At 33.0% G+C, this 25,225-nt stretch overlaps 1 protein-coding gene across 3 annotated transcripts in view; it reads right to left on the bottom strand.

The window, feature by feature from the left end:
• Nucleotides 1-25,225, bottom strand: part of Nt5b (5' nucleotidase B) — a 91,975-nt gene that overhangs the window by 54,081 nt on the left and 12,669 nt on the right. The window contains exon 1 of one of the 3 annotated variants that reach the window (XM_072544153.1): nucleotides 16,325-16,624. The exons of 1 other annotated variant lie outside the window; for it this stretch is intronic. In XM_072544153.1, the coding sequence (XP_072400254.1) occupies nucleotides 16,325-16,536 (212 nt within the window). In that variant the 5' untranslated portion in view covers nucleotides 16,537-16,624. Of the gene's footprint in view, nucleotides 1-6,784; nucleotides 7,071-16,324; nucleotides 16,625-25,225 lie in introns of those variants that run through there. One more of the 3 variants, XM_072544164.1, reaches the window with a different exon arrangement.

The following is a 25,225-nucleotide window of genomic DNA, read 5'->3' as shown; positions in this document are numbered from 1 at the left end:
AATTAACAGGGTGATTTGTGTAATTGACCATTTATTTCATTTTACTGTAGTGTTTATACGGCTCATTTGATTTTTTTAATTTTTGCATGATACAGTACACTACTATCAAGCATTCGACTGGTATTAGCTAAACTAAAAAATTCCAGGACTGGCTTTGGAAAAATTAATTTAGGGATTCGTATTAAATATTACACCCTGTATAATTTTTTTTTAAAATGCAATAAGTGATTTCCAAACTACATAAATAGCCAATGAAAACGACATGCGACAATGTTGTCGCACTTTTATTAAATTTTTAGTGAACGATCAAATCTTACCAAAAATAGAACAACCATAATGAAGTATCAAATTATAAGGTATTAATTTAAACAAATGTTATAAATTTCAAACATTTTAATTAAAATGGGTTCCTACAACATAATCTAATACGTAGAAAATTAACATCTTTACTGTCACTTTGTATTATCTCTACGATAGAATCAATTGTTTTTCAATTTTAAATTTTTACTCATAGATCGTATTGGGGCATTATTTTCGATAAATAATAAATTAAATTGATTAAAAAGTCAAACCTCTTGTATGTGTTAGTTTTTGTTGATTGTAAATGATTAAAATTTTATGTCAAATAATAATACATTGCATCAACTGTACTAAATAAAAATAAATCTAAAAAAGTTTAAAATGAAGGTTGGCGTTGACCGTTTGACGTTTCTTGATATTTTATACCCATTGTCATTATTGTCATTATCAATTGTTATTTATGTGTACAAGAATACATATTTCTTCTGTCATATCTACGTTAAGTACATTGTGTTAGTTTTGGTAGAGCTTTTGTTACTTTCGTTAAAAATGCCACATCAGTTTTCGACCACAGAATATGCAGACATAATATTTGTTGATGGATTCTGTAATGGGAATGGTAGGGCTGCTAGTAGAGAATATCGCAGGAGATTTCCTAATCGTCGAACTCCCAGTCATCCAACATTTGGGTCAGTTTTTAATTATTTGCGAGAAAATGGCACTTTTCCTAGTGGAACAACAGAGCGACATGTAGATGAAGCGCAGGAAGATGACATTATGGACGCCGTTACTATGAACCCTACAATAAGCATTAGACAAGTAAGTCGAGAACTCAATGTTACTCAATCAAAAGTAAGTAGAGTCTTACAAAAAAATAATCTATACCCATATCACATTCAAATGGTTCAGCGACTACATGCTGGAGATGAGATCGATAGGTTGGAATTTTGTAGATGGATTAACAATAATCGACCAACGCTATACAGGACACTATTTACAGATGAAGCCCAATTTACCAGAGACGGGATAAATAATTCACGAAATTCACATGTGTGGGCAGAAGAAAATCCCCATGCTATTCGAGAACGTCGTTCTCAGTTAAGGTTTTCGGTTAACGTGTGGATTGGTGTCATAAATAACCAATTAGTAGGTCCTCACTTTTTTGATGGTCCTTTAACAGGGCAGGTCTATTTGAACTTTCTACAAAATATTTTGCCGAATTTGCTTGCCAACGCGAACGTTGCTATCCGAGGGATGTATTTTCAGCATGATGGGGCACCCCCACACTTTTTACTGGCAGTGAGACAACATCTCAATAATGTTTATGGCAACAGGTGGATAGGACGTGCAGGTCCTATTTCGTGGCCTTCAAGATCCCCTGATTTCAATCCCGTTGATTACCATATTTGGGGACGATTGAAGCAACTAGTTTACGCAGTGAATATTAATAACCGACAACAATTAATTGATAGAATTATACATTGTTGTAATACTATTAGAAACGATCCCCAGAGTATCCGTCATTTAATACGTCAATCAACAATTCGGCAACAAAAATGTGTACAGGCTGCAGGGTTCCATTTCGAAAATCTATTTTGAATTATTTTTATTTTGTTACCATTATTGTATCTTTTCCAGTTCTAATTTATGGGTTTATCATAACTATGTACATATTTTTAGTTTTTTTTTAAATTGTTCTTCGTTATTGTTAGTGGTTACTGTTTTTGTTGTGCAGTGACTCAGTTTATCATTTCAATTAAAATGTTTGAAATTTATAACATTTGTTTAAATTAATTACCTTATAATTTGATACTTCATTATGGTTGTTCTATTTTTGGTAAGATTTGATCGTTCACTAAAAATTTAATAAAAGTGCGACAACATTGTCGCATATGTCATTTTCATTGGCTATTTATGTAGTTTGAAAATCACTTATTGCATTTTAAAAAAAATATATACAGGGTGTAATATTTAATACGAATCCCTAAATTAATTTTTCCAAAGCCAGTCCTGGAATTTTTTAGTTTAGCTAATACCAGTCGAATGCTTGATAGTAGTGTACTGTATCATGAAAAAATTAAAAAAATCAAATGGGCCGTATAAACACTACAGTAAAATGAAATAAATGGTCAATTACACAAATCACCCTGTTAATTAATAAAGAAGAGGAGTTGACATTTTTTAGTGGCCACATGATATGCTCCCTGAGGGACTCTACATATGGTAGAAGTATGTAAAGTTCCTCATGACTCACCCTGTATACATTTTATATACTCTTTTTAAATTAGTTTTGATAACTTTTTTAATCGAATTTTTTTTAATATAAGTACATAATTTTGTTGTAGATGAATCCAGTAAAGAAAAAGCGCGCTCTTTGAAGTGAACAACTGTTGAAAGAAGCACTGGCAGCTGTAAATTGTGGTATATCGGTAAGGACTACTGCAGTGAGATACAAAATTCTCCGTAGAAGGCTTCGTAACCACGTAAGTAGTGAGAACACTGCAAAAAAATTGGAAAGAGATATTTATCTCCTGTTCAAAATAAACTTTGTAGAAGAATTTTTAGGCTAGCAGATGTTAATATGCCTGTGAATGGCAAATTAATTCGACAATCAGTGTATTCCTTCTGTATCTAAAACCGTATCGAAACTCCATTTAATTATTTCAAAGAAACGGCTGGTCACAAATGGTCAAGTCTGTTTTTAAAACACCATCCAGAGGTTGCAAAAAGAAAAACACAAAGCATGAACCCTGAAAGAGCAGCCAAACTTAATAAGTTTATAGTAAACGACTGTTTCAATAAGTTAAATAGGTGATGCCTAAATTGGACATTTGTGATAAACCGAATTTGATTTTCAATATGGATGAGAAAGGATGTTCACTTTCTCTTCATAAACAAAAATCAGTCTATGCTAAAAAAGGATCAAAAAGGGTACATATAGTTGCCCCTGAACATGGTGAAAATATGATCATAGTTTCATGTTGGAACGCACTGGGCCAAGTCGTACCTCCAACGATTCTCTTCAAAGGAAAAAGAATGCAGCCAGAATGGCAAGATAATCTTCCAGTTGGTTCGACCATTGAAATGACAGAAAAAATATCAATGACAACATCACCCTTTATAAAATGGGTATACCACATTGCGTACATGGAGGACAATGGAATACAATGGAGCTAAGTCTTATTTAGGCGCATGTGTTGTTGATGCGGCTGACTTTTTGTATTCCTAGCTTCACTAGTCATGAGCTACAGTGCGCCTTTTGAAGATTATTGAGACCAAGAAGTTTGTTGTACTAGACCAGGACAAAACCTACCGACGGACATACGATTAATAAAAGAATTTTTGGAAAAATATTTTCCAAAGTCTGGCCAAAAGCTGCTACACCCAATAATGTTTCAGCTGGGTTTCGTGCCACGTTTCGTTTGACCCCAAAGTTATCCCGGTACAAGCATTTGGTCCAGCTGAACTTTCCAGGCGAGATAACGAAAATGATGATAACGAACGAAAACTTCATCACAATCGAAGACCAATGACAGTACCCAGGCACTAATGATACATAACGAAATCAAGAAAAAAAGTCTCCTAAGAAAAAGGGTGACAAAAGAAAGATTTATGCTTCAGACTCAAGCACAACTTCAGTTTCCAACGGAAGAGTCCAGTAGCGATGAAGATGTTCCTTTCAGGAAATTCTTCGAACCCCCGAAGTGAAAAAGAAAATTGTCAATCCACGAACAAAATCTCTTAATTATACAGTTGTTACAGTAACTAAAGCTCTATTTACTGAAAATGAAATTAAGAACTCTACTAAAGACGATAAAGAATTGCTCAATGACAAGAAAAATAAAGGAAAAATCCAACCTTCATTAACAGATACTCTTTAAGCAGGTCCAAGTGGATCGCAGTCTCGTGTTTCAAACTCGGGAAAAAAGGAAGAGAGCTGATTTTGCTACTTATGTAAAGAGCATCGAACAGCAGATACGAGGATATACACCAATTGCCTTAAATATGTACACAAAGAATGTGTAGGACTAATTATGCAAACTTCTTTCATCCAGAACTCCTTACCCCCTAGTTGGAAATTAGCTTCCGTTACCCATATTTTTAAAAAAGGCAACAAACTCGACCCCAACAATTATCGTCCGATTAGCTTGCTGCCAGTAGTAGCCAAAGTTATGGAAGCCATTATCTCCGAGGAGATGACCAAATTCCTTCTCCAGGAACATGTTATTCCAACACAACAACATGGATTTGTCTCTGGTCGCTCTACTCTAACCAATCTCTTATATTGTGTTAACGACTGGACGTCATTCCTTAACAGTTCGCAGCCGGTTGACGTTGTTTATCTAGATTTCTCTCAAGCCTTTGACCGTGTACCTAAGCGCAGACTTCTACATAAGCTAGAACATTTCGGAGTTCGCGGTACTTTACTTATTACAAAGTTAGAGTTGGCGAATCTTTCTCACAGGACAGGTTAGTGGAAAGTGGAGTGCCTCAGGGTTCCGTCCTTGGACCTCTGCTGTTTACGGTTTACACCAGCGATGTTCCTTATTATGTCTCAAGTAAAATATCGTTCTACGCTGATGGCACAAAAATATATGCCAATCCAATCACAAACCACCTAACCCTCCAAATGGACTTGGACTCTATTTTAACTTGGTGTTCCCAGTGGTTACTACCCTTAAACGCGGAAAAATGTGAAGTGCTTCGAATTGGTAAAAATAACCCACTTGTGCCGTACTTTGTTAACGGGCAGCCATTAGATTCTGTGTTTTCGTACAACGATCTTGGTGTTATCATAAACAGCAGCCTAACTTGGTCCGACCATATTACCTCTATTTGTAAACGTACGAACTCCAGACTGTATTTTATTCGGAGGTGTTTTTCGAGAGTTTCAATGCAATCATTCTTTAAACTTTACACTCTGTACGTAAGACCCATACTTGAATACGCTGGACCAACGTAGTATCCTGATCTGGTTCGAGACAAGACTATGTTGGAAAACGTCCAAAGAAAAGTCACTCGAATTTCTTTGGGACCGATAAGACCTTCTTATGCAGAAAGACTTAGTATGGCTAACCTAACTTCTTTTGAACTTCGCCGACAACGTGGAGACTTAATTACAACTTTTAAAATACTAAAATTAAATTTTGGAAATCTCGATGAAATGTTTACCATTAATCAAGATGAACGCCTCAGAGGTCATCAGTTCAAACTGAAGAAAGAAAATGTTTCTACAAGATCAAGGGAGAACTTTTTACCAAATAGAGTTTTTGAATGCTGTAATAACCTTAACGATAACATTGACTCTGCTCCCTCTACCAACTCGTTCAAAAACAGACTTGACCGTTTTACATTATAGTTAAAATATTGTTTTTCTTTTAAACCAAAAATTGTAATTTTATTTCTTTTATTTGTTATTTTTGTTTTTTACTAGTAGGTTATTAATGAAATTTCTTTGTTTTTGGGCATAATAGCAACAGCTAAATTTTTTTGTCCAAAGTGTGATATGTAGACTGTAGATTATTACAAAACTGTGTGAAATTTTTTAAATCTCTTAAACATAATGTTTCTGTCTTAATAAATGCCTTTATTTCATGGATATCTTGCAATAAAATACCCCAAAACAGCTGACAATAATTTTATTGAAATCTAAAATCAGTAATCAAATGAAGGAACAAAATAAAACAACAATTAAAAAAATAGGTGGGCCTTTTTTGCAATCACTGTACGCAATAACACAAATCACAATATTGATTTTGAAAAAACCGTTAAAACCCTAAAAGTATTAAAATTTGATAAACTTTATCAAAGTAAAAAAAAGAGCATAAACCTTCCATTTGTTTTCCACTGCTTTGAGTAATTAAGTAGAATATTTAAAAATAATTAAATAAGACGGGCCTTATTAGGGTTGCGTGTATCTATAGGTACTACTTTTCATTGTTCAGGGAAGTAACCTAGTGTTATGCATTTTGGTGTTCTTCCTTTCGATACTTTCCTGGATATATCCTTTAGATATTAGTAAGAAAAGATAGATTTATATAAACAAATATAGACATTTAGGTTAGGTTACCGTTCTATATTATTTGATTATTTATATTTACGTTCAAAAAGTAATTTTGAATAAGAATACGTACTCCTTGTTTGAGAATAATAAAACCTATATAGAAACAATAACAACAATTAAACACGTAAAAACTACAGCCGTTTCAAATTGTTTCAAAAAATTAAAGTTACACATTGTACTTATGAGATATAAAAGGGTATAACACTTGGGAAATAATAAAAACAAGATATTAACATATAAAAAATAATTATTCTTCCTATAAATTTAGTTCAAAACAATTATGTTTCTTATTTACTCGTATCCAAACTTCATTTATATAATTGGTAAATATAATAGGAAACTAGCTAAATGACTTCCGAATATACCCAGTAGAAAAAAAAATTTTCTTCATCGGTACTAACCAACTGATAATATACTCACTTATTTCTGGCATCGTCGAGTCCATAATTGTGATATCCATTGATCTTCATGTTAAACATAAAAACCACATAAACCAATGACTCCAAATACACCCAACACTAAACGTAGTTCGCCTGCCCACGAAGATTATGATAAAACAACAACTATGTTGAAAAAATTGTATACCCAGCGAGAGAAAATCAAACGCAATCGACCTCCACTCTAGTAATTTTAATACTGAACATACACAAAGCAGATAAATGAAAACGAAGTGAATGTGTATGTGTGAGTCGGATCGTGCGTCTCGCAAAGTGTGGCGAATAATAATCGCTAAATGCGATCGTTTTATACAAAGGGAGAGATAAACGAATTAAAATTATACAGCATTCGTTATATGGAAACTTTTTGTCCATTTGGGATTGGTTAAGTTGTTGCGCCATCTGGTGAGACTTCAAATATATACCAAAAAATTAAAGATATTTGTAATGATATTGATAATATTATCTCTCAAGTTTTCAAAAAAAAAATTGTTAATAGCTAAATCAAGACAGGTATATACGCGTTTTTCTAAAATAATATATTTTAATACATATTATGTATATGTGTAATATACTACAGGTCAAAAAAATCCGGACACTTGCATTTTGTATGTTTCTTTTAATTTTGTTAGTGTATAGTGGTTTTATTGGGGAGGAAGTAAACATTAATATCTAATAACAAACATTCATTCGTAATAATAAAAACGGTTCTTTAATATTTTTAAATGATCGCGTCACCATAGAAACAAAATTTTTACATTTGGCAAAAAATGATACTTTATTTTGTGTATTAGCAATGGATTTTTTGCATTATTTATTGCATTTACAAGTTTATTCTCATAAATTCAAATCACTGTTTATTAGTCTTTTCAAAGTGTGTTAGTATGACTCCCGAAAATAATGCAAAAGTTCTAGCATTACATAAAAATTGTCGCTGTATACGTTATATTGAAAATGATTTAAATATTGCCAAAAATACCGTCCACGATGCTCTTACGAAGTATAGCCAGTTTAGAGAATACAATAGAAGACTAGGATCAGGCAGAAAAAGATGCAGAAACCAGCGTGTCCGCATTTTAACGTCAAATGTTCTCGTTAGTCGTTTGTTAAAATCTCGAGAAATTCATATTACTGCACGGACTGTAATAAGAACAGTCCTACATGAAAGTCGTTTATGATCTAATAAGCCGGTAGCATGCCCCAAATTAAGAGCGGTTGAGCAATTCAGCAACTAAAGATTTCTACGTCTTTGATGTAGATATTTTCGTATTGTATGTCTCAGCTGCTGTTTTAAATGTTTGCACCAATCGCTAGAAGTTATCTTCGTTATATTGAGATCTAAATTGCGTTGTCCTCATAACAATAATTTTTTTTATTTTCTACCTAGCTTATATCCTTGTACAATGTTTCTATCCCTGCTTTTTTAATGTTTTGTATGATATTTTTCATTACTCAGTTAGTTGAAGAATAATGGACTTATATATCTCCCCGTCAAATTCCCGAGCTGATATTTACTTCCAATGATAGTTCAGTCTCGACTTAAATTTTAGTTTTTCTGATATTGTTAGATAGAAATCTACGACTGTCAGATAGAAAGCGGAACGACTGGGCAAGATCAAAGACAAAACTCGAGGATATCACGACCGAAATTGCCAAATTCAAATGGAGCTTCGCAGGCCACACTGTTAGACAAAAAGACTCAAGTTGGAACGCCACAATACAATATTGGAGACCTTACAAAGTAGACCACAAATGAGATAGGTAGATGGCATCAAAAAAAAAATAGTCGGAACAAATTGGAATTATTATTTTGCTCAGGACAGAAATCGATGGAAGGAGTTGGGAGAGGCCTATTTCCAAAAATGGACGATAGAAGGATAAGAAGAACGTAAAAACGACTAAAATATAAAAAATAAACTTCTCAAAACGAAAATTCTCAGAAGAACTCCCGGGCACAAAAATTCACGATAAATTTAGATGATTATTTAATAAAAAAATGATAGTCTTCATTTAAAATACAGAATCAATTTTTTCTTAAAACAAAAATAGATACACTTGAAAATGGTAATTTTTTTTAAATTCTCAGAATCTTATCAAATCATATTTTGAGACTAAGATGGATAACCTGATGATTTCATTTTAACAGATAAATCAATTTTGCTATCAGTACATGAAATTATTAATGAAATTATGGATCATTCGCCTACACATACGTGTATTTTTAATTTAATTAATTCAAAAATGATTTCTTTATATGCAGCTGGTTAGACGTTTCGTCACGTAGGTAGAAGCTAACGATACATTTTTTTAATAATGTAGATTGATGACACAGTTTCTAATTTTCACATTTACATCTGATGTACGTCATTCAGTTTTATGATTGATTATACATATACCAAATTCAAAAAGATCTAGGATAAAAATAAATAAATTTGAGTGTTTTTCAACATCGGAAACGCAAATTAAATATAACAAAGTCACTAATACTACTCCCTGTGGTACTTTTGATGTTTCTGCGGAAAGGTCAGAAGAATTATTATCTACAGCAGGGGTTCCCAAACTTTTTTGTTAAATAAAATATTTATTAGTATTTAGTAGTAGTATTTATTTGTAAAATATTAATACAAGTAATAATGCAGAACTAACGATAATGACATGATTGGAAAGAATGCTTATACACTTGTTTAGCAATAGCTTTTCTTAGCGAATTTTTATTCTATTTTTGCCAATTTCATAAATTTAATAAATTATATGTCATTAACGTCATATTCTTTACGTATGCTGACCTTATCGACTTTTCTCTGTAAATATTTTTGGAAACACAGTTATATACAAAACAAATACGCATGTATCTAAACTGGAAAACCATATTACAATTACTTGCCCGTCGAATGCGACGGGGGATCTAATCAATTTATTGTTGTGATCTACAGTGATATACAGTAATTAAATTTTTAAAATAATAAACTTTTGCATATAAACCAAGTAAATATAAAGTATGATATGGTGCACTTCAGACCTGACATCTTGTTTTTTACTATACCCTGTATATATATATATATATATATATATATATATATATATATATATATATATATATATATATATATATATATATATATATATATATTAGAAATGATTATTTCGACCAAAAAATAATTTATAAATACGTCAAATTATCGGGTAAAGTGGTCTGTAATAAAAATCTTTCTTTTTTCTTAATTACTCAATATTTCGCCATTTATTTAACAGCTTCTTCAGGAGTAAACTAAAACAATGTGAACATTACAAAAAATGGCGTACAAATACATTTTAAAACACTTACAGAATTTAAAAGATTTCACAAATAAAAAATGACATTGAAGTATTTGAAAAACTGAATGTCAAGATTAAATTGTCTTAAGCACGTTCGTTACAGCTATGCGATAAAAAATTAAAATTATTTCAAATGTAAAAATAAAAATAACAATAAAAGAAAAGTAAGAAGAATAATATTTCTTTGATGAATTATTAAGGTTAGTTGTTATTAAGATGAATGTTGGCTATTTTGAATGTTTATAAATTTTGTTCAATATGTTACAATATATGTTACTTAACTGTCCAGTGTCCGTTTTATAATTTAAAGTGTTTTTATTTTTGTTAATGTAATACATCTCAAGAAATAATCTACTTTTGTAGTTATCAGTCTGTGCCAAAATTTGAGCTTTGTTATAGTCTAGCATATGACCAGTGTTTTCATAGTGCTCAACCACTGCGCAAGTATTTTTTCTCAAGCGGCAATCACTTTTATGTTGTGTGATGCGTTGTTTTAGCCATTGTGATGTTTGACCAATATAGCTATTTTGACATCCTAAACACGGTATTTCATATGAGCACTATGAAAACACTGGTCATATGCTAGACTATAACAAAGCTCAAATTTTGGCACAGACTGATAACTACAAAAGTAGATTATTTCTTGAGATGTATTACATTAACAAAAATAAAAACACTTTAAATTATAAAACGGACACTGGACAGTTAAGTAACATATATTGTAACATATTGAACAAAATTTATAAACATTCAAAATAGCCAACATTCATCTTAATAACAACTAACCTTAATAATTCATCAAAGAAATATTATTCTTCTTACTTTTCTTTTATTGTTATTTTTATTTTTACATTTGAAATAATTTTAATTTTTTATCGCATAGCTGTAACGAACGTGCTTAAGACAATTTAATCTTGACATTCAGTTTTTCAAATACTTCAATGTCATTTTTTATTTGTGAAATCTTTTAAATTCTGTAAGTGTTTTAAAATGTATTTGTACGCCATTTTTTGTAATGTTCACATTGTTTTAGTTTACTCCTGAAGAAGCTGTTAAATAAATGGCGAAATATTGAGTAATTAAGAAAAAAGAAAGATTTTTATTACAGACCACTTTACCCGATAATTTGACGTATTTATATATATATATATATATATATATATATATATATATATATTAATGGCACGATATATACATTATATGTACTATATGTATCACGTCGTTTGATTTGAGGTGTCATATTATATTAGGCTAGTTGTTTATTTTCTAATCAGTCAGAGGCTTTCTTCATTGCTGCTTTATATAAAGCACATATGTCTACAATAATCCATAGTATCATGTGGTATGCCGCTTTACGTTCATTAATAACAAAGATACTGTGTAGTGCCTTTTTGGTTGTGTTTATTTTTTCTATCTAAATATATTCGTTATATCTTCCCCTTTCAATTGCTATGCCGGATGTTAGGATTCGATCAGTTGTTTATTTTGTACTTAACCTAAGGCCTAAGTCAATAAATCAAAATTTGTCTTATGATAAATCTATTTTTTATCCATAGTGCCCTAAGATATCTCAAATGTCGCTACACGTTCATTAATATTGAAAATACTGTGTAGTGCCCTTTTGGTAGTCGCTTTGTTTGTTTCTTCTTACTTAATATATTCGTTACATCCTTCCCTTTCATTTAATGCATCACACGCTCCAATTGGACAAATAACAAAGGAGATATGATGTAATGCCCTTTTGGTAATGCCGCAATGTTTGTTTTTTCTATCTCAACATATTTGCTACCCCTTTTAATGACGTATTATACGTCACGATTCGAGGAACTATTCTACTCCCACCACAAAATGCTCAAAAAATGAGCACAATGAACCTTAGCATTTTTTATGGGATTTTACATGGGAAATGAAGCAGAAACGTTATAGCAGCCTTTTACAGATATAGTTTTTACTTAATTATATTTAATTTTACTTAATTTTATTTAATTGTTATTTAATTTTACGTAATTCTGTGTAACTTATTTATTTTATTTAATTTTATTTAATTCTTTTTACCTTTATTTAATTTTATTTGGTTTTAATTTAATTTAATTTTATTTTGGTAAAACATTAACATTTGTTTTGTCATTTTATTTTTATAGTACGGGTATATGTGTATTTTACCCAATGATGTATAATAAATATATATTATTCGTCATTGATCTTACCTTACAATTACAGTGAACTATATTTTTAGTTTTGTGAAAAAATTAATTACTGTGAAGAAGTAAAATTTCCGATTATGAATATTTAAATCATCAATTTTTAGCAATAATTAGCAATAAATCAACCATATCTTTTCAAGAACAAATCAGATGTTGGTAGATCAGATTTCTTTCCTAGGTGGCGTTGTTACCTTACTGGATAAACAGTGTGACTTGCCATCCTAGCCTTTTATATAGATAGACTATAATATAAATATAACAATCTAACAAATTCCACGAAACTAAATTATATATCACATATTTCTAATTTCGTAATGACAAGATAATGTAGATAAAAATTATTCCCTAGAAAATTCCCCAAGTAAATTCTTGTCTTATCAATTATTTTGCCATTGTATAAAATCCGCAAATTTAATAATTTGATCTTTTTAGATTAGTATTGAAAAATATTGAGCTTTATATTGTGTTATAAAATGACGTGATTCGTGATAACGAACATTTTAATAAATTAAAAAGTACAAAATATTAACTCCATCTTTAAACGAATTCCAAATACTCTGTTTTTGTCCTACTAAGTCTTAAACCTTTTTCCTCAAGAGCTTGGCTCCAGTGTTTTTTGTTCTATATCCTTTTCAGTATTTCCTACTAATAGTACATCATCAACACACGTTAAGCACTGGGGAGCGCCCACCACAGAGTCTCTCGAGGAACTCTATCATATACTTTCTCAAGATCAATGAATACCATATGAGCATTTGTTTATTTATTCCTGTATTTTTCCATCAGCTGCCTTATAATGAAAATTGCATCTGTTGCTGATCTGCCATGCGTTTAACGAAGTAAACTAAGTATTTGTCTAAGTATCTGTCTTGTAGTTTGTGCATTGTTGTATATCTCCTATGTTTTTGCAAACAGGTACTCATACACTGCTATTTCATTCGTCTGGAAGTTGTCCAACTTCCAAAATTCTATTAAATAAACATGTTACCCAACTTGTTCATGTTTCTTCTAATGCCTTCCACACTTCCCCTGGAATACCATCTAGTCCCACTGCTTTACCTGTCTTTATTGTGCTTGAACAACTTCCTTGATTGTTATTTTGGTGACCATTATTGTTAATGTGTAAAAGTACTGGTCAAAGTATTTTTCCATAGCTTTTTTAACATCCTCTTCGTGAATTACATCTAATCTAATCAAAATCTTTTACTTTCTTTGTTCTATATTTAGGTATTATATATCTTCTTCTTCTTCCTCCTCCTCTTTATAAGCATTAATATATTCTGCTTATTCACTGCCGGATTAATACCTCTACGGAAGGTCCGATACGTCTGCCGATTAGTGACTTGCTATTTTGGTCTCCTCCATTCTGCTTATGTGGTTATTCCATTCTTTTTTTCTATTTTGTGTCCATTCATTTATACACTACATTTAAAGATTTTTTTTTCTCCTTGATCACAAGGTTTCTTTATTCTCAAACTTCCTTCCTACATTTGTAATGTAGCCCTCGACAGTTCTAACAGTGTGGGGCTTTATATAACCATGCATAAACATGTTTTCTCCAATCTAACCTATGTAAGGTACCACATTGATTGCCAAAATTTCCTCAATATACTGAACATTTATTACTTCCTACCTTTCTTCCTTCCTTCCGCGACCACGGTCATTCCTAGTAACGACAGCAAGGTACATTCGTAAGTTTATTGAAGTGCCACCCCAGATCATGTATGAGCCGACGTCATACTAATTCGCTTCTCGATGCAGTACTCTGCAAGCCTGTCACCTTCCCTTCCTATATACTTTTTTTCCTTCGGCCACTGCCTAAAGATATTTTGGTGTCATTAGAGAACACAAAAGAGCTCCATTGTCCTCCAATGGAGGACAATTTCAATTGCAATGCCTCCAATGATTTCATGCAAAATTTAGGCGTACTTGATGGTGGACTGTAGTAAATTTTGGACCAGTTGCATTCCTTTTTGAAGTCAGGTTTCTTTTTCTGGGTGAACACTGTCAATTCACTAACATTGACTTCTCTGACCTCACGGAACACGGAACTGTTGTTGAATTTGAAATGTATTAAGGTGAGTTCCTTAATGACCTTGATCAAGCGGTTGTCACATTCTGTTGTATAACGATTTGTGCCTGTTCCTGGTCGACGATGATAGGATCGAGTTTACCTATATCGTCTGCCCATTCTTCGAACCGCTTCATTTGTTATAGCAAGTCTTCTAGCAACATTTCGCTGACTAAGTCCATTTTACATTAAAACAATCATTTAAGTGGCTTTTTTACATGTAGAACGGATTGTATTAATAAAATTTTACAATGATTAAATTATAAAACCTGGCGAAACGGATAAAGTATACAATAACACTTCACTAAATCCATCGCTTTTGTTAAAATTAAAAAATTAAATCTCGATATGCTCACAGTGCAGTATCAGAGTGTCGCACTCCATCAAAGCCTTCGCGTGTGAAATTCTGCGGCAAATGGTGAAACATGGATCTAAAAATAAGCCGATGGTTGGATGCGAAACGCGATTATGAAGTTTTATTTATCATCGATTAGTGCTAGCAAGCAAATCACGGCATTCAGAGAAATTACGCAATCACTTTACAGATTTGTAGAAACTTTAACTATTCAACGACAAGATATTTGTTACTGCAACGTAATATTCAATAGGTATATGTGTTTTAAAGCAATATTGTTAATGGATCCAATTTGACGATATTAGTATTTTGTAGATCCACCGTTGCTCATAATTTTTCGTATTAATTTCAAAGACCGTCACCTTCAACAAGTATTTAAATGTATTCTTTATAGGAAATAATTATTGTCCCATTCTTCATTTACTGCGTCCATCATTATGAATCGCATATTCACATCTTTCTTTTGATATTATTTGATGAATTCTCAATTTGAGGTCAGGACTGTTAGGTAGTCCTTATCCACTAATACATTCAGTTTGTTTCCTAAATTTGTGTCACCGAAGTGTTTTGGAATGTAGTCGTTGTACGACATTGTTGCAACTGTGTTAATGTATTAACATTTCCTAAAATTGGCTTTTTTCGGCATTTTTAATTGTGTATTTGTATTTTACGCTGAAAGTAAGAATTTTAGGAAAAAATCCCAAGAATAACTTTCGTCTTAGAATAACACAGATTGTTTAGAACAAACAAATGGTTTAGAAGCAAAAATGGAATTTTTTATATTTTGTTTAAAAAAGGTAATAAATAAATAGGTTGTCATTGAAAAGAGACTTGTAAACATAGCAAATTGGCGTCATAATCTATCACTTAAAACAAGTTTCAGCTTGTGGGTATGAAATGGACTTTTTTTGACAAAATCCACCAGCCGCGCCGATCAAACTGAAGTTACATGTCATTCCTGTAATAATTTTGTACACAAAATCTACAGGAGCAAACAGTGTCCTGTCAAAACTTTTTACATGCGCCTATAGATAACGATTGATTTTTTTAGAATTTGTTTAAACATTTATTTTGGTAACTGCCTACTAGTACTTTTTAATATTGGAATTACCTCCTTATTATTTAGTATAATGCTAAATAATAAAGAATAATATAATAAAAATAAATAAACATATGAGTAAAAAAATGACAGAATGTTAACCACTGACGAAGTATTGAATGCCCTTATTACTCACATCCAAACAAAAATTCAACCGTTTTAGTGTTTTTCGCCAACTTTGATTCAAACATTTTCGCCAGAAAATGTTCCAAACATATTCTAGTAATTTGTAATTTTTGTAGGATTACTTTACTGTGGCAATTAATCAAGCAAAAAGATTAAAATAGTGGTTTAATTACATTATAAAGTATTTAACTATAAATTATTTACGGCAGATGACCTGTTTTTGTGCATTAAAATGAATAGATGATCTTTTATTGAAAGAGGTCTAATAAAATGGACGCGAATGAATCCCTACATTTTGTTGATCTCGAGAATAGTGATCCAATAATTTTGTCTAAAAATTTATATAAAGTTACCTGTGTCCTATCTTCCTCTTGAATAAGGCAATACGCGAGGGTGATCGATATTTAGTCTCGATTTCTTCAGATTCACTCTCGGACCTGTTTCTTTGAGTGAAGAAGGGATTTTCCATCGTCAACGTATTGGCTCTCGCCCGCATAATTTCCGGAGTCAAAAGAGGCTCCAGTGGATGATCGACTTCAAAATGATCTTGTGAAACGTCCGGCATCTTCGCTGTAATTTTTCTCGAAACAAACAAAGGTTTTCTTCGCCACTTTCACTGTGTCACTAACTAACTAAACTAAAGAACCGTCGACAATTTGACCATTAGCGTTTGGTAACCTAGAGGGGGGTCAGAACTGCTGATAAGATATAATGAATAATAATAAGTTTGTTTTTCAATCTTAAAAGTAGATTAATCAGATGTAAGGATTGCAACACGAGATCCAACTAACAGTAGCTTCAACACTGTTATCAGGTCGATGTAAAAATAACATCTACAGGGTGTATCAGAAATAAAACTAATGTGGAAAGAATTTATTTGTGAATTCACAGCAGAGGTTTTAGTGGTAACGTTGTTTTCTCAATTTAGCCACGTTCTATATTGGAATAATTCGAAGTTCGGACGAACTATTTTAAACAAAATGTTGAATAAATTGTGCAGTTTGCATATACCTAGAATTCAGTATAACCGAAACTATCATACACATTTTTTTGGGGCGTGGATATTTATTTTTACTTCGTCAAACTAAACCATTTATTTCCACTGTTATGCTTTCTTTTGGACATACATTGAGAATATTCTGAGTGTAAGATTATGGATATACTATTTATTTTCACGTTAAAAATATTAAATCATAACCTAAAATGTGTATACTATTGCATAGTGAGACAACTTTCGGAATGCATCGTGAGACTGTCCCTCTATTAAAAAGTAAATTTTTGCATACTGATGACGAGTAGGTATATTTATTAGTTGTAGCGCTGTAGTATTTTTAAATTCCGTTATATATAAAGTTTTAATTCACGTATTTAAAATTCTATTTTGTATAAGATTTTTATCTACGTATAACAAATAATGCTTTTAGAACTGCGTCTCACAACTAAGAACAATAAGTGTTAAATTTTTAGCATGGAATTGTTGAGAACGAATTTTTTTGAGAGTTACTTTTCATCTGGTCAACGAAGACACCGGTTGGCGAAGTTGTTAGCTGGTGGTTACCGGCTTTTTTAGTTTGTAAACGTCTTTGGGGATCAAATGTTTCTTTGGCAGTAGTGTGGTTTGGTGATATTATGCAGTCAATGAAATAGTACTAGGTAAATAAAAATATGTAATGACCCAGTAAAAGTAAAAATGCTTATAACAAATTCACTATATATGGACTTATATATCACCTTTTCTCGCCGTCCTACATATGACTAATGATGCGCCACCGGGTTTAATGGAGTAGCATGCACTGATTGGATGACTGGAACCTACTTTTTAAAATATCTGTAGCACATTACTGATGCTTTACATGGATGGCAGCGATGAAAACAAAATTTTATTAATTACTGATAGCCCTGAAAGTCATACCGATGTTAAGGTAGTAACACTGCTCCCACATTGCAGTCATATACTACAACTTCTTGATTTTATGTGATTGAGAAGGTCTAAAAGATGTTACCATAAAGCTATGAATAAATGGATGTTAATTATTCGACAGTCTCGATAACATTGTATAATATAACAGAAATTATAGGAAAAGCCTGCCATTCACACCAGCTAATATAGTATCTACATTTTAATAAAGATAAACCAGTATGAGCCATCAGTACAATTAACTTGTATACAAATTTTATGGAAAAGTATTAGTTACTTAGTGCTAACTACTAGTAACTACTTATTTTCTAGTGCTATGTAGTAGGTTTATGAGATGATAGGCCTCACCTATAACAAATTGGGTTCAACCAATGAAATTTTAAAATGGGAGAGCTTCTAGATATAATTTTACCCTTTTGAGTTTGATTTTTGTTTGGTTGTAATCGTATTTAATTGTTAGAAAAGTATGTTTCGCGAAAAAAAGAAATTTATTGAAGCAGAATTGTTACAACTGATTCAAGAGGGTGATGATGATGAGTTTTTTTTAAGAGGATTTCTTCTTCTACTTCTTGGAGATTGTTTAATTCTGAAGCTGCCTCTGGTTAATTTCCTGGGAGATAGATTGCCAACTATCCCTCCATCTTTTAGGTGGTCTTCCGGGAGGTCTTGAACCAGGCGGGTTGTTTTCTAGTGCAATTTTTGGGAGTCTTTTCTCATCCATTTGTCTTACATGACTGTAGCAGATCCTCTTACGCTGCCGACCCCATCTAACAATATATTGAATTGCGCACTGCTCTCTGACGTTTCTATTTCTCACCCTGCCTCTTCTTGTTTTGCCCACTATTATTCTTAGGGTTTTCATTTCGCCAACACTTAGCATCTGTTTCGTTTTGTTGGTATCTTCGCACACTTCTATGCCATATGTCATGATCGGTCGTATGCAAGTCTTGTAGATTCTAATTTTACTATCTGTGCGCATATACCGATTTGACCAGACTATCTGCCGCAGACATCCCGACAATGCGGATGCTTTGTTGATCTGACTCTTTAGGTCCTTTACTGGGTGGTGTGTGATTGATATCTCTATGCCCAGATATCTGAATTGAATCACCTGTTCTATGGGGTTGTTCACAACCACTAACTTACATCTGAGCAGATCTTTTGCTATTGTCATACATTTAGTTTTATTGGTAGAAATGGTCATATTTAGTTGGCGGCTTATTTGAAAGAACTGAAAGAGCTGTCTCTAAAGATCATCTTCTGATTGGGCAATAATTGCTGCATCATCTGCGTAACACACCATACCAATTCTTTTGTTGCTTATTCTGTATCCGAGATTGAGAGATGTTACTTTGTTTATAATTTTACCCATGAGTAGGTTAAACAAGAAGGGGCTTAAACTGTCGCCTTGTCTAATTCCTCCTTTGGTTACATTGTTGTTATTTAGGTTATGGACTATCTTTGTTATGTTGGTCGGTGTTTTATTTTCTATTAATATATTTAGAATGTCTCCCAGCCATCCCTGTCAAACGCCTTCATCAGATCAATGAAGCAAATATACGCTGGCATGCCGAACTCTATAGCTTTTTCTTTTATTTTTTTTTTATTATGAATACTGCATCTGTTATAGACCGCCCTCTGGTAAAACCTTATTGTTCTTCAGTATTAGTGATTTGCCTTTCCAATTTGTCCTTAAGAATACTCGTGAAAAGTTTCATCGTTGTATTTAAGAGGGTTATTCCTCTGTAGTTTTGTGGGCAAGTTTTTTCAAAAACTTGCGACGTGGTAAACGAAACAATTCAATTAAAGATCATCCATGTACACGGACGAAATTATTGAATGGTTCTACGATGACGGTAACACTGCGATACAAGACGTAACCACCACCTATACTATACTGATGGGAGACATACAGCCGGTTTCCGAAAGGCTGATCATTATCAAAATTAGGTAATCTACTGTTAACAGTCGATTAAATGCATTTTGAGTTGCAGAAACATCGATCAAACTTCAATCACATAACACACATTAACTAATCTAACAAGCAAATAATCGATGATTAACAGCCTGTCAGAAGTATTTTGGGTTTCCGAAACGCTAATTATCGTTTTATTTATGTCAAACTTCTGTCATACTAGCTTGTCAGGTAATCTGAGATTTTTGGACGATTAATCTTATAATCTTTGGTTATGTACCAATGGTTGTAAGTAAATAAAATAAAATCTTTGGTTACGTTGTAAGATACATAAACCTAAGGTGTTTTATAAAAAGCTGTTGTTTAGAAAGAACCCAAAAATATTGTTACAAAGGTTCATTTTAAGAATTAAAGATGATAAATGACAAATTGGTAAACATTAACGAACGACACAAAATTATGAGTTAGTTAGGTTATGTTTGTTTGTTGATTTTCATTTTCAGAATGCAGATTACACATAAACAGGAATGATGGTAAAGTGAAACAGCAACATTACTTTCTTAATTAAGAGCAAGATAAAGAACAATTCGTACAGAAATAATAAACGATTACAATCGATTCTACTGTTTCCATGTAAAATCGTATGTCAAATAATCTATAATCGGTGATCACGTAATTTTACCATAATTTTCGTTTCGGAAACCTGTCGCTTGTTAACAATTGATCAAATTTGATACTTGATTACATGATTGGAGATTTGAATAACGTTTCGGAAACCGGCCGATAAACTCAAAAATAGGCCACAAGCAGGATGATTCGGAATTTGTACTTCGACCTCACAGATATGGCGGGTCAAACTCATATAGAATTTCTTCTGCAACATAGACTATACATCATGAACACTCATTTAAAAGAAGTCACCAAAGGAACTGGAACTGGAGAGCCTGGTGGGCAAGAGAAGCATTAATTGTGAAAATATTGCCAGATCATCTCCAAATTCTTTTCCGTCTTGTATCTGGTGCAAATCCAAATCGGGACTCATCTGTGAACAAAGTAGAGGCCCACTCACGTCTAACCCAATTTGCGAGTTCTTGTGCCCACTGAAGTTTATGAGCACGATTTTCGCTGGGTAACACAGGCACTCTCACAAGTCTTCGAGCATGTAATCTCTAGTCTATTTCTAATGGTTTGGCCACTTACGAACATCAGATGGTTCTTTTGCAGCCTCATTTGTAATTGTGATCTGTGTGTGACAGACCTTGTACGGTCTGTATGACGTTCAGCAATATCACCAGTTTGTTGAAACTTTAACAACAAACGATTAATGAAACTTCTGTTCGTGTGGAGGACCTCAGCAACGTCTCTTTGACTTTTGCCAGCTTGAAGCATCCCGACAGCACGCCACTGCGTTTCGCGATTTAAATGATGTCTCTTCAATATTGGCAATTGCAAAACTAAATAAAAATCCACATAGACATCGAAAATCAACTACCAATATAGAAATATTTTTTATCTTATAGACAAAAAAAGCTTATTGAAGTTTTGTTAACTTTTTTCTAGCCATTCGTATCAGCATTACTGCCAAGTTGGTACAATATTCGACAAAACAACAAAAAAGATTAAAAACATAAATTTATTTTTGTATTTGTAGCTAACATTGATTTAAAGCAATTAATATAGGTGTCCCCTAGATTATTTTGATGTGTGTATTGTGTCTTCAATTCTTACTCTATCAAACCCCTTCTTTAAACCTAACAGGCAAATATATCATAGTTATTCTTTTATGATACTGGTTCATATTTAATTCCTAACTCCAAGAAAAAGTTTAAGAAAAGTAAATCTAATATAGTAAATAATCTAAGTATCTAAGTAATCTAATACGCAGTTCAGCAAATCTAATATAACAAATATTCCAATCGATCTGTTTGTATATTTATTGTATTCCATTTAAAAACAAAATTAGGTATATATTATTAACTATAGAGTGTACTGTGTACTTATCAAGTCACTATTTCCCTAAATATAGAAAAATTTGTTTGTACTAAATATTAGCATTAATCTAAAACCAATATTTTACAATGATATAAAAATAAAAGTGGCTTTGTTAGACGTATCAAAAATTTATATTGTTCTAATGTATGTAAACAGTAGAATATAAAATAAATATAAACCAATTAGCATTGTTATTACTTGTTATCAAAAAAACAGGAAACCTTAAAGATCACACAATGTGTAGCTGAAACTGGTTGGGAAAGGAAATACAAGTGTATAATAGTACAAGTATGTCAATTGATTAAAGTTTTACGATATGGTAAACTTTAATTTTTTTTTAACCAACTGATAAAAATCCATCATATTGAAAAATAAACTACTAACGTTTCAAGTTCCAAATTTAAATCGAAGTTTACCAAATTGCAAATAAACTGACATTAGAGATATTTTATTATAGCAACAGCGTCATGCTACATCAACGAAGTACAAGCAGATACAACAAGATACTTGTCAATTCCGCAGAGTTTCGCCGTTCCATTAAGGAAGTTAACGTATTTGAGTAAAAAAATGGTATTATCTATTGAGGAAACGATGTTTATCATCAAAACTTTTTATTCTTATTTCTGTTTTTCGATCGACGGAATACTCGGTATCCCTACCTTTTCGTTGAAAAATTGACCCATTCCCACTCGTGCTAATATTAGACAAATAATAACATATTTCGAAAAATTTCTGGGTTGTGCTAATAAGGATGTGGTAATAATTGTTGCCTGAGAATCATTTAGAACGGGATATAGCGATTTGTGCAACTGCTAAAATGAATCAACTATATTCCAGTAGTCGCATAACGAATGAGCAAGAACTACTTCAACAGTGGTTCTAAAGTGTTCTACCAAGAGACTAAAGACAACGTATTGTTGATTCAAATTTTTATTTAGCAAACGTAAAAATATTTTTCTTCGATGCCAAGCAGAATACAAAGAACATAGTATGTTGTTAAAAGAAGAATAAACATTAAAGTATTCTTGTACGGATTTAATTTCCATATAAACAAATGTGTCACTGAGCCACATAATTATAGTAAGTCTATTTTGCATTTTGAAAAATTATATTGCGAAGAAATACATGAATTTGGGAGTAAATCTTGATATTTGATCATAAATACGACATTCACTAAAAGAAAAATCATTTTTACGACTTATAGTGATGAAAGATGAAACCATTCATCGGAGAATAATATCGACAAAGAAAACAATTCAATGCCGTTATACACCGGTCGTACTGCAGCCAATTGGCTTATTGTACATATTCCATTAAGTACAGTAGAGCGTCGATTATCCGAACGCCGATCAACCGAACTACCGCTTATCCGAACTCCCGCCAAAAGACGAGCATAAGTAACTTTATACCCCAGCTTGATTCTTCTCATGGATCCACAAGTCGTAAAACGATGAAACTTGCGTCAAACACGGATTTAGATATTGTTGTATATAAGTGGTTTACTCGAAAAAGATCCCAGGGAGAACCTATTTCTGATCTGATTCTGGGTAAAAAAAGCCGTTCATTTCAACGAAAAATCTGGAGACTTGTCAAATTTTCAACCAAGCACAGGCTGGTTAAAATGATAGTCGAGACATGGCATTCATGAGCTTCAAATGTAAGGATAAAAACTGTGCTGATTCATCAGCAGCAGATTAAATCTAAATTAAATTAAGGGATTTACTGAAGGAAGAGAATTACGTCCTCCAAAACGTTTACATTGCAGACGAAACTGCGCTCAATTGGAAAGCTTTGCCACGAAAAACTCTTGCGTCCCGTCGTGAATTAGTAGCACCTAGATTTAAAATAAGCAAGGATCGTATCACTGCCTTAGTTTATGCTAATGCGACTGGCAGCCGCTGATTGTCCATGCTTGTCATTGATAAAAGCAAGAAACCACGTTGTTTTAAACACATTAATGTCTGCGATGCCTATCGTTTACACTTCGCAAAATAATGCTTGGATGGATAATACAATTTTCATGAAGGGTTTGTAGAAACTGTTATATCTTATGTTAAAGTACATCAATTAAAAAATAACAAAATAGAGAAAACATTATTGCTTCTTGATAACGCCCCAACTCATCAATGTTGGAATGAAAAAGACATGTCCTTAAAAAACTACGTGACCTAGCCGCACGCAAACGGCTAGACTTGCTTCGGCAGACAAGAACTGAAGATTTTTTTAAGCGTTAGTAATTATCGCTTAAAAAATATGGCTTTCGTTCACCCGTGGATAAATATGTACTGCTAAATCAATACAGTTCGATTATCCGAAAAACCCGATTTTCCGAACACCCATGTCCCCCAATCAGTTCAAATAATCAACGCTCTACATATACAAGTCCTCGTGACTTAGGCAGATCTTTTATATATAAGCTCTCCGCCAACACCCGATACACCTTTTATTTGACGTGACATCGAATCTACTCACAGCAACAAGAAGTTCTGCGGAAGCTGTATTTTTGTGCTGTACGTCCGTCTGTAGGGCCCTAATTGGGTTCATTGAGACCTACTTAGATTGAGACATACGTTTTTTTTTTCATGGGAGCCGTCTGTTATAAACCGGTCGCACTGTGTGGTCAACTAGCTTATTGTACATCTTCCATTCCTTCATGATACTCATTCCAGGATTCTAGAACCCTGTACTAACTTATACAGATCTAGTAGATAAGTACCATATGTTTTGGAGTCACTTGGTAGTCTCCAAAAAGTGTTTGCCGTCTGTGATCTAATGCCAGCGTCATGCAAGATCTGGTTGGACTGTTTAAGGTTGTCTACTAGAGTCTGCAGCTTAAGTCTCCACGCAACAGCCGCTTTGTATGCAAGTGTCCCTTGACCGGCCGGCGCATATCCAGTAACAAAGCCTGTTTTAACTCTGAGCTTATTCCTACTTATTACCTACAGTACTTCAGCCCTCTTAGCACATGCCCGTCCAATATACATTTTGCCATGTGTTTAACCAGGTACGTTTTCACAGCTAGAGTTACGTTGCCTTCGGATTCAGGCTTTTTTCCTGTCGCAGACGATGCTTTTTGGCACTCCCCGGCCGGCTCTAAATACTCCTGCACCCGACCCTTCTGCAGTTTTAGACGCGTCTGTGTACCAGGTAAAACCTTGTAGTCTGCGTCGAGTGTTTCCTCTGCTCCATCCTTTTCGTGGACAAATGTTTACTTGGAAAGGTACTTTAGGCCTACATACTTAAGACCTAATTTCATTTAATGTTACTATTGTTCTGATCTAACCTGTAAATTGCTCAGGTTTTGTGGCAGCCTATTATATCTCATTCTCGCCTCCCTTCTTATAACTATGTGTAAACCAGGAAGGTCCAGTAGAGCCTCAACAGCTGATGTGCCCATCTTAACCCCCGTGATTTCAAGGCAAGCGAGTC

The sequence above is a fragment of the Diabrotica undecimpunctata genome, chromosome 1 (assembly GCF_040954645.1).
Source record: "Diabrotica undecimpunctata isolate CICGRU chromosome 1, icDiaUnde3, whole genome shotgun sequence".
Lineage (NCBI taxonomy): Eukaryota > Metazoa > Arthropoda > Insecta > Coleoptera > Chrysomelidae > Diabrotica > Diabrotica undecimpunctata.
The sequence above is the reverse complement of the archived record's forward strand: the minus strand, read 5'-3'. Positions and strand labels throughout refer to the sequence as shown.